General features: G+C 31.0%; 1 protein-coding gene across 1 annotated transcript; it reads right to left on the bottom strand.

The window, feature by feature from the left end:
• Positions 1–11,796: 11,796 nt before the first annotated feature.
• Positions 11,797–15,121, bottom strand: LOC122856332. The gene is made up of 3 exons (XM_044158019.1): positions 14,364–15,121; positions 12,048–14,210; positions 11,797–11,815 (listed from the first exon to the last, which is right to left on the bottom strand). The coding sequence occupies exons 1-3, from the start codon at positions 15,119–15,121 to the stop codon at positions 11,797–11,799; spliced, it is 2,940 nt and encodes a 979-aa protein (XP_044013954.1).
• Positions 15,122–15,396: the final 275 nt, after the last annotated feature.

Raw genomic sequence — 15,396 nt, 5'->3', positions numbered from 1 at the left:
GCAGCAGCCGACTCACCAACGGACGACAGTCTTTATCCAATTGCAGTTCTGATCGATGGCTTATAAAATGAAAATTTACAAGTAAGTACAATAATTATTATTTTTCAAATATTACCAAAGTTTTTTATGTTTGAAAAAAAAAAAATAACTCGATCTTAGTCAGCAAGTGTTTGTAACAATGAGGTTATAACTGGACCGTTTTTTTTTATATTAATTTCATCATATCAGTTGATTTAAAGTTTGTTTAAAATGTAAATATGATGAACATTTTATTTTATTACAATTAATGAATATATTTTTATTTTATAGCTGCGATTAAATTCAATCAAAAAACTTTCAACGATTGCCTTGGCACTTTGTGCTGAACATACTCGTTGTGAGTTGATACATTTTGTTCCATTGGTACAACGTTTGGCATCTGGTGATTGGTGTACGTCAAGAACATCGACATGTGGTTTAATAAGTGTATCTTATCCACGTGTAAGTACAGCAACAATAGCTGAATTAAGAAATCATTTTTGTAATTTATGTCAAGATGATACACTAATGGGGCGACGTTCAGCATCATCAAAATTGGGAGAATTTGCGAAAGTTGTTGAAATTGAGTATTTAAAATCTGATTCAATTCTAATGTTTGTTATACTTGCACGAGATGAACAAGATTCTGTTCGTTTATTAGCTGTTGATGCATGTGTTAGGTTATTGCAACATTATTACAACGAGAAGATGTTGAACAACGTGTTATGCCAAAATTACGTCAATGTGCTGCTGATTTATCATGGCGTGTACATTATATGATTGATGATAAATTTATAGATCTTGGAAAAGCAGTTAATTATAAACGTACTACATTCCGAAAATATAATTTTAGTTTTTCTGAGTCATTAAATGTGATGGTTAGTTTAAATAAATATATTTGATAAAATTGATGAACATATAACATTTCTACATTGTTTTTTAGTAATCTCATGCCGAATTAATTACTCCGGCATTAATGTTATGCCGGAGTAATTATTCTGGCATAAGATGAATGCTGAAGAAAATGCTTCGGCATAAAACTAGTGGCGGACTAATTTTTCGGACATTACTTTCATGCCGGAGTATTTACTCCGCCATCAATCTCATGGCGGAGTAATTTTTCCGCCGTCAATCTCATGCCGGAATAATTTTGTCGGCATGAAGTTAATGTCGGAAAAATGAATCCGCCACTAGTTTTATGCCGGAGTTTTTTCTCCTTCACTGATCTAATGCCGAAATAATTTCTCCTTCACTGATCCGATGCCAGAATAATTTCTCCGGCACGAATCCTATGCCGGGATAATTCCTCCGCCATCAATCCCATGCCGAAATAATTCCTCCGCCATCAATCCCATGCCGGAACAATTTCTACGGCATGAATCTCATGCCGGAATAATTTCTCCGCCATCAATTCCATGCCGGAGTAATTTTTACGCCATCAACTTCATGCCGGAATAATTTCTCCGCCATCAACCTCATGCCGGAATAATTTCTCCGCCATAAATTTCATGCCGGAGTAATTTTTCCGCCATCAACTTCATGCCGGAATAATTTCTCCGCCATCAACCTCATGCCGGAATAATTTCTCCGCCATCAATTTCATGCCGGAGTAATTTTTCCGCCATCAACTTCATGCCGGAATAATTTCTCCGGCACGAATCTCATGCCGGAGTAATTTCTCCGCCATCAATTCCATGCCGGAGTAATTTTTCCGCCATCAACCTCATGCCGGAGTAATTTCTCCGGAAATGGGCCAAAAACGGAGAAATGCCGGAGTAATGCCGGAATAATGCCGGAGTAATGCCGGAGTAATATTTCCACCAGGGATGGTGTAAAAATGGTATCAAAAAATTGAAAAAAATAAGCTTGTTTTTTGGACCAAAATACACCTTGAAAAAAATTTTCAACTGAATCGGTAGGAGTCAGGCCGACGACTCAGTGATTTGACCTGGAAAGCCCCTAGGAATCAAAATATATATAACATAACGAAAAGTTAAATAAAATTATATTAAATTATATTTTAAAGAAGAAAAATAAAAAAATACATGTTTTTTTATTTTATAATACTATCTTAGTGCCTTAGTAATAAAAAATATTCAAAATTTGGCCCTATTATTGGCCTTGTGACAAAAAAAATGGCCCCCATCTGGCCCTTTAGTACCACGCCAGTAACGCTTTGCCTTCCCCAACATCTGGCAACTCTGCTCAGTTCTTCAATGATTGAAACGATTTCATTAGTATGGTTTGGATTACCGGCTGCTTGAGAAGCCAATATTAAGGGATTACCTCGGACAGATTTTGGGGTATAAGAGAGGGGATAAAGCCTATGTTGAATACATTGGTCCGAGAGTCATTGCCAACCTCAAAAAGATGAAGTTTTCATTTTTTTTTTTTGATAAAACAATAGTTTTTTGAAATAATTATTGTAGAATAACCTAATATTATTAATCCCTGAAATATATTTTATCAACTTTTTACGTCACATTGCATCGCTGGCTTTTGTAATCTGATACAGATTAATTCTTTCTTCATCAAACATTTTACTCGTCATGTTGATGCTTCCACACTTACTGTATAACTATTTCTATTTCAAAAATTCTTTGAAATTTATAGTAACAAAACAGTCATATCTTTTACGATATCGGCCATTGTCAATTTCACTGTCCTTATCGAGAACAACGAATCCATGTTTATCACTATCCCAACAAGCTAGACATAAACTTCGAAATAGAGTATAGGACATGTAAGAAAGATAAAAAAAATAACATTTTGATGACGACCCATACAAAAACAAGCATTTGTTTTACCACAATTACCACATTCGACTGTCTATTTTTCTATAAATACCAGGTTATTAAAGCTTTGATTTCATTCATGACAAAACTATGCTTGTGCACAGACGTCAGAAGAAAAGAGGTAAAGGTCTTATTAATACTTCAATCAAAAAACTTTCTATTGAACTTTACGTTCCGGGTTATCAGTACTGTGGACCAGGTACTACATTATAGAAAAGGTTAGCTCGAGGTGATCCTGGCATGAATCAGTTGTACGCTGCCTCTAAACAAAACGATATTACTTGTTCTGGAAGCCGAGATAATATCGGTGACAGGAATCAAGCTGATCCGAATCTTGCTGAGAGAGTTTGGAAACGTGTAATGGCAAAAGACTATCTTATTGGTGAAAAAGCAGCGACGTGGAATGTAGCCAACGCAATGAAAGCTAAAGCAGATCTAGGTATGGTTCTATAGGAACGCAGAAATACAAAAAATAAAAGTCAAAATGTACAAATTAAAAGAAAAAAGATTGGTGAAAAACAAAAAAACATTATTCAAAAAAATTATAAATGCATCGAAAAAATGAATGAAACAAGGCGAAGACGTAATTAAATGTGCACTGGAAGAAGCACAAGATGCTGTCCAAAGTCATATGATTGGGGAGAGAAGAAGCCACATTAATATGAAGAAATTGAATATGAAAGACTCAAGGATGATGAAAAATCAAGTTTCTTTTAAGAGGAATGACAACCTTTCATTTTGACCTAACTGTTCCTTCATTTTTACCAGCAGAACCACATTCGCTCCATCTGTGGGTCCAAATTGTATTCAATATTGGGACCATACTTTAGACGATCTGGCGGTAAAATCACTTGTATTTATTTAGCAACATTCATTAAATATACCAATTTGTCCGTACATGCATTATAAACTATTATAAAATATTAATATTAATATTTATTTTAAACCTTATTTTATTTAATTTTTATACAAATTTCATGCGTATCAACTATCTATATATATCCCACCATTGCATACTCAAATGTAACACTTTTTTTATCAGTCAGAATTTATTAATTCATGATAAACATCAGGTATTCAGGTATTCTTTAAATCGAAAATTAGAATTTTTCGATGAAGGTCCACCTAATTATATAAAGGAGCAAATTTATATAAAAACTAGCGCATGCATTTTCTATATATGCTTTTCTTATCTGTGTTTATCGTTCCGATTTTGAATTTTTATGTATAGTTGAAAGTTAAATATTATCTCAAAATACTAAGAACCAATGCAAAATTTTACAAAATTTAAGATGTTAGAATAAAAAAAGAAGTTTAAATTTTGAGGATCAGTTTTCATGCATTTGATGCAATCGTTTCCCAAAAATAACATGCTGCCAATAAAATGTCAACCAATAGAGAAGAGATTAATTCTAGAGCTTTGTCTTACGATTTTTCCAGTCATATTTAGATTATCCACGATAAATATGCTTTTTTATATACTGATTCTTTTTGATTGTTCTTATTTTATCGATCAAGTTATTCATAACCACAAACAATTACAATGCTTACACTTGCAGTTTTATTCTAAACACTAATCCGATAATTAACCATATGTTTTGCGTTTCAAATTTACCTAACTTACATTTGATTAAGTATAAATTACTTAATTATATAACCATTAATTAATTTTAACTTTTTATGGAATTATTTTTGTTAAATAAGTCCCAAAACATAGCAAAAATAGCATACCCAGCGCCACCAATTTAATTTCGAGTTCCCCCGGATAAAATATCATTGCTGGTAAAAAAAATTTTTTTTTTGTAAAAATATAAAAAAAATTTTTTTAGTGTTTTGCAAATAAAATAGTGTCATGCACTACAGAATAATTTTTTAATCAATCTCGTAAAATTTCATAAAATTTAATTAAGTTTTAGAATAAAAAAAGTTGTTTGGAAATTTATTTATTGTAAACTCCGTCGATAAACGAATCTTTAATTTTTTTTGTTAAATAAACAAATTCTGATACTATCATGCACTGCATCATAATATTATTGAGTGACTTTACCAAATTTTAGGTCTTTATATTGTTTTTTACTAATTAAAAAGTTGTTTAGAAAAAATGACAGATAAGGTTAGATCTTCAAAGGATGTCATTCCTCTTAATTCGACACCTCAAATTCATATGATGTACACATGGTTGTATGCATACGAAGCTGCACGATGTAGAACATTAGAACAACTTGCTCGTGATCATGAACGTTTCAACATAAGAATTCAACGATTGAGTTAAATCATCAGTTCAATATTAATAAAAAAAATATTATCAATTTGTAAGACCAACGATATGGCACTGCGGTAACGGTTCGGACTTTGAGACAGGAGGTCTCGAGTTCGATTCCGACCACCGACGCCATGTATCGAGTGGTAGGCGCAAGCCGGCTGTACTGCCCAGGTTTTTCATGGTTTCCCTGGGCTATAATAGGAATCGGGTACAGTTCGAACGCATTACAAAGTCGACATCCATGTCTGTCGCAAAAATGGGTTGTAGGAATTGACGGTTGGGAAATGTTTAAAGAAGGAGAGGCACCGTGCAAGAAACTTCCTAATAAGAAGTATAGCACGTTAAACAATTCATTTTTATTATCAATTTGTAAAATAATATAAAATAAAAAATTTTTCCTGAAAAAATATGAAAGTTATTGGTGTTGTTTTTCATTTCACCTTTTTTATATATAATTAAGATAGGAAAAAAATTTGTAGAAAAAAAAATTTAAGTTTCAAAAATTCATTATTTTTCAAAGAGCTGATAAAGATCTGTCAGTCATGGTCGTGTTGTAGACAAATAAATCAGAGGTGCTTCGGTACCATACAAATCAAATACTTCTTCCTGATTTTTGACACCGAAATCTTTTCTTTGAAGCTTCATACTTTCCGAAAAGAGTTGTTAATTTTCACGAAAACTTTTTAATTGATTGAATTTATGGATGTATGTTGAGTATGATGATAAAAATTTTGAAGAAAATGTAGGTTTACCCTAGCAATCTACTTCTAATAACCTAAAAATGGAAGTTAATTTTTTTAAAATTAGATAAAATATTATTTTGACATATAATCATTTTTTATTTCATTGAACATATACTTACATTGATATATCCCAGTGTCGTGAATTCAAAACGTTTTTTGCAGCACAGTTTATATGCGCAACGTTTTCTCTACGTTTCATCTTTCTATATCCACATTTGTGATTTTCATAAAGAGGCATTCGTATTTTTTTAAAAGCTGAAATACCATAATCATGAAGATCAAGGACTTGTTTTGAATAATTGATAATATCTCCTAACCGCTTTTTCTTTTCCAATCCTTTGGCACAAATAAACTCAGCTTTTTAAAAAATTTCATTGATTTTTTTGAATGAACTTTCAAATGGTACATCACCTAGCCAGAATAGTGCATGACATTTGTGTTGAGTTTAATTATTTTATGATTGAAAAATGTTTCTATATTGCTAGGGAAATTTTTCGTCTTGTTTTCTTTGAGTTGGTAACATTGTTATTATTATTATCGAGTTACTTGAGTATTTTTATGTCCCGATCTCGACCCCTGCTCCGTAGAGCAAGCTTCACCCCCTTACCACTGCTCCAGAACCGGCCCTGTATAACTACTTGCATGTAGAACAGCATTTTGCCGAATTGAAAATAAATCAATCTGATAGAGTAGAAATTGAAAAAGATACAAGATCTCAAGCTTCATCAGCTTCTTGAAAAGGATACCGTAAAAATTTGATTCCAGCAACAAATTTTGAGGAAATTTTCCGTCTATTAGCAGCAACGTCATGTTCAAATATAGTTGAAAAAATTCGCTTTAGTATGAGCAATTGTACTAGCCAGGTGGATTTAGAAAAAGATTTCGAAAAAGATGCTCATGAAAAACTTTTAAACTCAATTGGCTAGAAAGTAATTCAATGTAGATTATTTATCGATGAAAATCGTAGTTTTCTTGATGCAACACCAGATATGTGCATCGAAGATAAAGAAGACAGATCAAGTTAAATGTCTAGCATCGGCAACTGAACAAACTGTAGACAAAGCATTAAAATTGAAAAACCGATGATCGACGAATTTCTGACAATAACGAGTTAGATAAAATGAATATAAATCATAATTATTATTTTCAAAGTCAAAAATAGTTGCATGTAGCTCAGAGACAATACTGCTATTTTGCAGTATATACATTAACTACTAAATTTGAATATCTGACAAACGAGAGTTATTGTACAAAGTATGACAATATGGAAATCTTTGATATAAAATATATTAAAGTCTCAAAGTACATTGATTTCATGAATACTATGGAACCTCCTCTTGAAAAATTTTTACATGAATTGTTCACTTCCTGAAATTATTGATCCAAAGTATGAATTAAAACTGCCAATATGAGATCCTCAATACATAATTGAAGCTCGAAAAAATATAGCTGAGAGAACGCCAGTTCAAAAACGTCGAAGAAAAGATAATGATATTATTAACGTAGTGTCTCCTATATTTAAAAGAAAGATTCAGGACAGTGCTAATAAAAATAATAAATGCCTTGACTACGACAATGACAAAATGTTCAGAAAAAGAAAAGACAGAAAACCCTAGGATCTTTGAAGGATAATGTGTCTCAAATACCTAGTGAGCTTGCTCAAAACTTGGTTGAAAGCATTGAAGCACGTTTTCTAGAAATGGATGATAAACTATGTCAAATAGCAACATTTTTGGATCCGAGATATAAAAATTTTTTTTTGGCCTCCCCCTATTGGAATGACCTCATACTCGCCCTGTATTTGTGGCGCAAAGTGACTGTTTGCGGCCCTCTTAGTAACTACTGATGAACTTGTGTTTCCCGCCCTCTCATTGCAGCACTAGGGCGACAAACGTGTTTCTCGCCCGCTATCCACATTGAAAAGAGAAAATGTCAGTGTGTGTGTGTGCGCGCAGTGAATGTGTGATGTGTTTATTTAATTGACTATTGCCTGTTGAAACCTGTCGACCTGTCGTGAACGAATATATAAAAAACAGTGCAAAGAAAGTGATATTAAATTATTATAAACAAAAACTAACTTGTGGAATAATTTTATTAATTTTTTGTTCTTATTATTCAGTTTTTTTTTGTTTATTAATTTTGAAAATTAGAAGTAATTTTTTTTTATTAAGTGGAGTCACTGAAAAAAGTGTTATAAAAATTTCGTTTTTTCTTCTCATTCAGTTTTCATTTTTGTTTAGCTTCGTCATTGAGTAATAAAAATTTTGTTTTTTTTTCTCATTATATTTTTTTTTTTCATCAATATGTTTTTAATTGTGTGCCATAATAATAAAAAAAATATTAACAATAATTTTGTCTTTATGTAATTTTTATTTCAACAAATTATTAATTTTTTTCAACAAATTATTAATTTTTTTTTTTTTTAATTCTGGGAGGGCTTCGCCTTTGAAAGGATCAAAAATTTATTGTTGAATGAGTTGATCCCCACTGAAAATATCTCGTTCCATGGAAGTCAAAGCAGCCATCACTCAAGTAACCATAAGAGTAATAATAATAGTATGTTATTTTATTTTTCTAGTTTTTATCATTCATTTATTTACATAAATTAGTTAATTTATCTTTTGATTTTTTTTTTTAAATTTTATATATTTATTCATTTTTTTTTTCAAATTTATTTATTCATGTTTGAATTGGTTTTTAATAAAAGTAATTATAATTATACAATTAATTATAATCTACATTAATTTTTTAATGATTGTTATATAAATCTATTCATGATTTATTGTGGTAATACTTTTATAGATGTTAGAGGGATCTGGGATATTTTATTACAACTTCAAGTACCTAGAACAACGTCTGGTGATACAAAAAAAATACTGATCACTAACTTGAATGAGCCAAGGATCAACCCTATCTCTGATTGTCCATTGGAGTGGTGGAAAAAAAACACCGAAAAATATCCACAGCTAACTCTTTTGGCTCAGAAATATTTAGCCATACTCTGCACATCAACTGAGAGTGAAAGACTATTTTCTGCAGGTGGAGAGATCGTTGAAGATCGTCATTGTGCTCTAAGATCAGATCGAGTTGAGCAGCTTGTTTTTATTTCAAAAAATAGATAGATAAATTTGAAAATGAAATTATCTAATATTACTATTATTTTTGATTATTCAATAATTAATAATAAATTATTATTTGTTTTTATTATTATTTATAATATATATATAATGGGAACATTTGTGAATGATTTATGCTCAATAAAATAAAGTAAATCTCAGTTGAGATGTATATTTAAGTTATATTCATTATAATTATATTTTTTTAAATATAATTATAAATAATTTCAAAACAAAAAAAATATAATGTTGAAAGAAAAAAAAAATAAATCATATATAAGCATATTTATGTTATTTTCCCATGAGTATCCACTTACATTAAATATCTATATTTTAATAACTTCGTTTAATCTATAATTAATAACTGCTAATATTTAATTTTTTATTACTTCTCGATTTTTTAAAAATATTTTTATATATTCTCGAGAATATGTAAATATTTTATATATAAAAACTACAAATCTATAAAAAATGAAAACCAAAATTACTGTGTAAGGAAAATTAAATTATTCAAGCTATTCGAATTATCGAATAGTTTCAATAGTTCGAATAATTCAAAGCTATTCGACTATTCGAAAATCGAATTATTCGAAATTTCCAATATTTACCAACTTCTATTTTTTTGTATAGAAAAGCATACAGACTTTACCGGTAAAACGGGACAACTTGTGTTTCCTATTAAGTAAAAGTCATCGAAATCAAAAAATTGAAAAAAAAAGAGTTTTATTTTTTTTTTTCTAGGAAACTATGAATCATAAAAGAATAATTTTATATACACTCCCACGGAAATACTTTATAAAAATTTGGCAAAAATTATATAAAAGTCATTTTATAAAATCACTTTGTAAAATATGGGCAAAAAAATTTAAAAAAGTATGTAAAAGATTTATAAAATTTTTATAAAAAATTTCAATTTTTTTTTTATAAATATTATATATATAATATATAAAAAGTTTGTAAATATTTTATAAATTTTTTGTAAAAATTTATCAGTTTATTTCGAGTATTTTAACTCACTCCTCCCCCCCTTTTTTTGTCAAATTTTTATAAAAGGATTATTTAAATTTTCAGAGAATAATTAAAAAAAAAAACTTTTCAACGAAGAATCGAACCCAGACTATCTTGATGACAAGCGGGTGCTTTACCACGATGCCACAAATCTTTTTAGAATCTTCAATAAAAATGTACATCACACAAAAAACAAAAATAAATTTTTGTACAAAAAGGAGAGTCAAGTATTCGAAATTAATTTTTATTTTTTTTTTTTAAACATACAAAAAAAGAGGATATCAAAAAAGTCAAGTACAAAAGTACATATTTCTTTACAAATCATTGACCCATATGAAAAGTCTTAACTTTTGACAAAATTTTATACTTGACCCCGCCCGGCGCTTCCCAAATAAAATTTTAAGCCTACACACTTTTATAATTGTTCATAATATATATTGACGACGACGCTAGGTGCTTTCTTTTGTGTATTTTTTTTTTTTTACTTTAATGCGCATGATCATGCACATGCGCATATTATGCAAACATGAGGAAGAGCAGTGGCGTCGAACAAATAATTCTTAAAAAATAAAAATTGAAACATGGCTGATCCAGCCCCTCATACCCTACGCTGTTGCAAACTGACTTTTTGCTGACTGCGCATTCGATTGCGCATGCGTGAAAATAAACAGGAAAAAAAATAAATACACAAAAGAAAGCACCTATTAATGATGTTGTTGCTCTACGATTTCACTGGATTTTCCCTTGTAAGGTGGTGTGTCCACAAGCTAGATTATTCATGCAAGTTCTAGTAGAAAGAATTCATATCACTCGGTAATTACTATTATATTTTACCTAGATATTACTGAATATATTTTGGTCATATCTAGTGAATAGTGATGCTAGATTTTGCATTGAATTTAGAAGTCTAGCATGTAAACAAACCGCTTTATACTGACCAGTGTTGGTAAGTATGATACTGGTGTATCATTATACATACATCTGTAGTTTCATACACATTAGAAGCGCCCCTACATTTTACTTTTAGAACTATTTTACTGACGTCATTTTTTGGCTGATCACGAACAATTGGAGAAAAATTTTTTTTACACATTTCTCCGTATAGTTTAATTTGCGAGAGATTCAGACTAATTATGGAGAAAATCGAAGTATACGTGGAGAAATATTATCACCAGTAGTTAGCTAAGTATGATAGTTCAGTATTATATACATATTTTTCATATGCGTGTTAATTAATTTGATACAGTTAAATTACTTCTACCTTTCACTTTTTATTGAGCCTACATTTGTGTGAAAGACTTAAAATTTTATTTGGGAAGAACCGGGCGGGGTCAAGTATAAAATTTTGTCAAAAGTTAAGACTATTCATATGGGTCAATGATTTGTAAAGAAATATGTACTTTTGTACTTGACTTTTTTGATATCCTCTTTTTTTGTTTAAAAAATAAAATTAATTTCGAATACTACTTCCTTTTGTACAAAAATTAATTTTTGTTTTTTGTGTGATATCATATCTTTTTGTAAAGTCTTTTAATCGTTCACAAATAAAAAATAACAACCTATCATACTTCCAGATCGTGAATCGTTATTTAAAATTTATTGAGTGAGCTTTGTACCCTTTTGAGTACGTTCTAAAAATAAAATATAAGAATTTTTTGCATTTCTTGGCCAAGATTCATTGGTAACAAACTGATCATCAATTTTTATCCAACGATTTTTATTACGGATATAACTTATGAAATGTTTGTTCGATCTACCGCTATCAGTGAATATAGCGTAATTAACTTTATATATAGATTTACAAATTTCTACTTTAGATGTGGGTATCCCTTTTTGCAAACGACCATTTTGATTCATTGACAAAGAGTTGACCTTTAAAACAACAACATCATTTGTCTTAAGAATTTCTAATTTTCTAAAAATTTTCGTTGAAGTTAAACAATCTAGACATGTACCAGTTCCTTCGTGCCACAATGAGAACGATTGATTTATAAGTTCTTGTAATGTGAAAGTGTTATTTCCATTTGGTATTAAAAGATTTATAATGTACTGGTTTGACAATGAGACATTTACGTATGAACAGGATTCACATTTTTCTAAATACTTTTCTTCATGGCCTAAATGCTTGGTAAGAACATGATCTTTTGTACAGAGTGCTGTTAAAAATTTAGCAGGATCATCTTCGTTATTATGGTTGAACGCTTCACCAACAAATGTTTTAATTTCATCTGCTGAAGAAGTCATTTTTGAAATGTACTCATTGAAAAATTTAGCTACTACCGAATGGTGTGAGTTGCTAATGTTTTTTAATGACTCATTTATAACTTCTGAGTGTAATATACATTGCATCACAGAGTTTACATAGCTCGATGAACCATTATCATTAGATAATCCATGTACATTAGACAGCGTGTTGATAACTTTGGATTTTTTTTCACATTCTATATCAACCAAAAATGATTTGAAACACCACTTGGTATCAAAATTTTTCGGAAAACTTCTATTCGAAATTGGAATTTCTTTCAAATCAAGTTTATAAATTTTCCGCAAACGATTGTATTCTTCGATTGCTTGCTGACTTGCTATTGCTTTTGATGGGTCAAAATTTATTAAATGCAAACCATTTAATGTTGTATCTCGCGAAAGTGCAACGTAAGTCATACCTTTGGCAAAAGACGTTTCACCGACGTCAACAATAGCACACTCTAAACTAACTCCCTGAGATTTATGTATTGTCATTGCGTAACTAACACAAATAGGAAATTGTGAACGTATTACGAACACTCCATCAGACAACTGGAATTTCACATCTATTCTTTCAACTATACAATCATGGCCTCCTTTAGTTAATTTAACGACAATTGATTGCAAGTTTTTACCATCCATACTCTTTGAAACAGATACAACTGTACCAAGTGCACCATTGACCATGCCTAATGTGTAGTCAATATTTCGCCTAATCATGATTTTTGCACCGATTTTATTTGTTATATTTTTTGCTAAACCAGCTGATCGACTAGCATCATATTCATTGTTAGCTTTTTCTGCATTTTTTCGATAAATAGGCTTACAATCGATGGTATCATTTGCACAGAGATTATATACTTTTTGTGTTTTTATTTTGTCTAACATAGCAGAATTTATTGCATCACACATTTCATTAGTTGGTAACAAGCATACAGCAGATGAAGGCAATTTTTGTATATAATTACACAGTTCATCGAGTCTGTCACCAACAGGGAATATATCTAAATTTATATTCCGAGTGCTTAACAGCTGAACATCTTTTTTCGTCATAGATCCAACTCTCAATCGAGACAAAAGTTTCCCATAGGCATCATCATTTCGCTGACGCATATTTATAGTAAGTTCATCATATTCAACCAATTGTTTCCAAATATTAAAATGTCCCATAGATTCAAGACATTTTTTCGTATCATCGGATGATAAATCCATGTAAACTGCGTCTTGAGCAACTGGCATAAGTTGCATTAGATCTCCAAAAAATAGGATATGTTTTTTACCGAACCATTCATTTAATTCATCAGAAGTATTAAAAATTTCATTCAATCTGCGATATACATACATTAACGTAACATTAGAAACCATTGAAATTTCGTCAACAATCACTAGTGCAATGTCTCTTAACTGTTCACGTAATACCTTAAGAGCACCGTCAGATAAAGCCATGTACTTTGGTGTACCTCCATGCTGAACCGGCAGTGAAAAAATTCTATGCAGCGTCATACCGTTAATACCAAATGCAGCAAGGCCTGTAGGAGCGGCAATTGCAATTTGACGATTTAATGTTTTTCGAATCCAAGTTTTAATAACGTAGATTAGAAAGCTTTTACCTGTTCCACCTTCTCCACTAATATAAATTTTTAAAGGTTCATCTTTATCATCCGTAAAAACATCAGTCACTTTCTGGAAGACTCTTAGCTGATCAGCATTCAACTCGCTGATCAGTTCATCTAAATCAACTTCTTCTTCTGCATCTGCATTACCAATATCTTTAAAATCTTTCATCGCTTCACCAGCAGCTTTTTCCGTAATACCATCATTTATTGGATCTTCTAGTTGATCCTCAGGTTTATTTCCGATAATTTCATTTTCTTTTTCTTCAATTAGTTTTTGCATATGATCTAATCCTTCTTGAAAATCATCTAGACGCTTGTAATAATTACACGCTTCTTGAAGTTCATCTTTTTTAGCATTAAATGAATCAGCGAATGTCTCAAAACCATCTTTCAATTCATCAGTGTTTCTCCAAGGTTTAAATAAAAATAGTAATGAAAAGTAAAAGTCTTTAGGGTGGGTTTTTATATTGTATATCCAATGATGGATTAAATAGCCTCGAGATCGTTTTTTGACCTATAATATAGGGTTCCCTTGATCATTTATTTTGTGTGTATAATACTCGACTTTATCAGACACAGGCTCAGATCTAACAACGTCCCACTCTTTGCAAAACTCATATAGACAAAGATTTTCCAAAACAACAGGACGTGAAGGATAATGGTCATCAATTAAAGACGGGGCAAAAATATCGGTTGAATCTTCATCCAATGTTTTAATTTCCTCAAACGGTTTTACTTTACGCCCTCTAATTTGTCTCACATTCAACCATTTTATTTTTGTATTACTATCAGTTCCACTCAAAAAAGTTCCTAATAATGTATCTGCTGCTTCAAGAGCTCCAATTTCTCTATTATTTAAACTTTGAAAAGCGAAATTCCATAATCTGGTGAGCAATGATGCTGTGGAGTCAATATCATTGACCATCGCTTGAGTTTTTGATCGCTCATGTTTCGTTATATATTTTGTAACATACCCTGTTAGGGCTGAGGAAGTTTCACCTACATATTGAATATCCACATTCCCTTCCCAAACTGTAAGAATAACAGGATTATAATCATTAATATTCCCTTCATCTTCGGTTTTAGGGAGATCATATAGTTTATTCTTAGACCGTGAATGTCTGTGATTTGCGATTGCGATTGCTGGATCACGTAAGACAAATGTCTCGGTAACAGGTCTAGGAAATCCAAATCGACAGCGTTTAATCGTTTGTCCGTATTCATTTTTTGATGACCTCATACAATAACCATTATGATGATGATTTTGATGAGTCGTTACCCTACGATGCAATAATGGTGCCAAATTTTTATTTGGCATTTTGCAGGTCACATATTTTTGGATAAACCCAACTATTTCTTCAATTTCGTTTGCACCTATCATAGGCGCATTATCAACCCATAATAATACAGGGTGTACGGTTAATGGCGCACGTGGGTAACATTACGTTATTGTTGACAATATTTAAAGAAAAACAGTTTTTAAAGCTAAGCTCTACGATCCTTTTTGGCCCTGTAATTAGGATTTTAAATTGGCCAATCAGAATCAAGCGTCGGTAACCATTGTTATTATGCCGTCGAAAAACATGTGCTGAA

The sequence above is a fragment of the Aphidius gifuensis genome, linkage group LG5 (assembly GCF_014905175.1).
Source record: "Aphidius gifuensis isolate YNYX2018 linkage group LG5, ASM1490517v1, whole genome shotgun sequence".
Classification (NCBI taxonomy): Eukaryota; Metazoa; Arthropoda; class Insecta; order Hymenoptera; family Braconidae; genus Aphidius; species Aphidius gifuensis.
The sequence above is the reverse complement of the archived record's forward strand: the minus strand, read 5'-3'. Positions and strand labels throughout refer to the sequence as shown.

Coding starts and splice junctions, on each gene's coding strand:
- LOC122856332 (XM_044158019.1), bottom strand. CDS start 15,121: ATGCCAAATAAAAATTTGGCACCATTATTGCATCGTAGGGTAACGACT. Junction 14,211..14,363: donor CCTGTGTCTGATAAAGTCGA/GTATTATACACA, acceptor TAAACCTTGGAG/AAACACTGATGAATTGAAAG.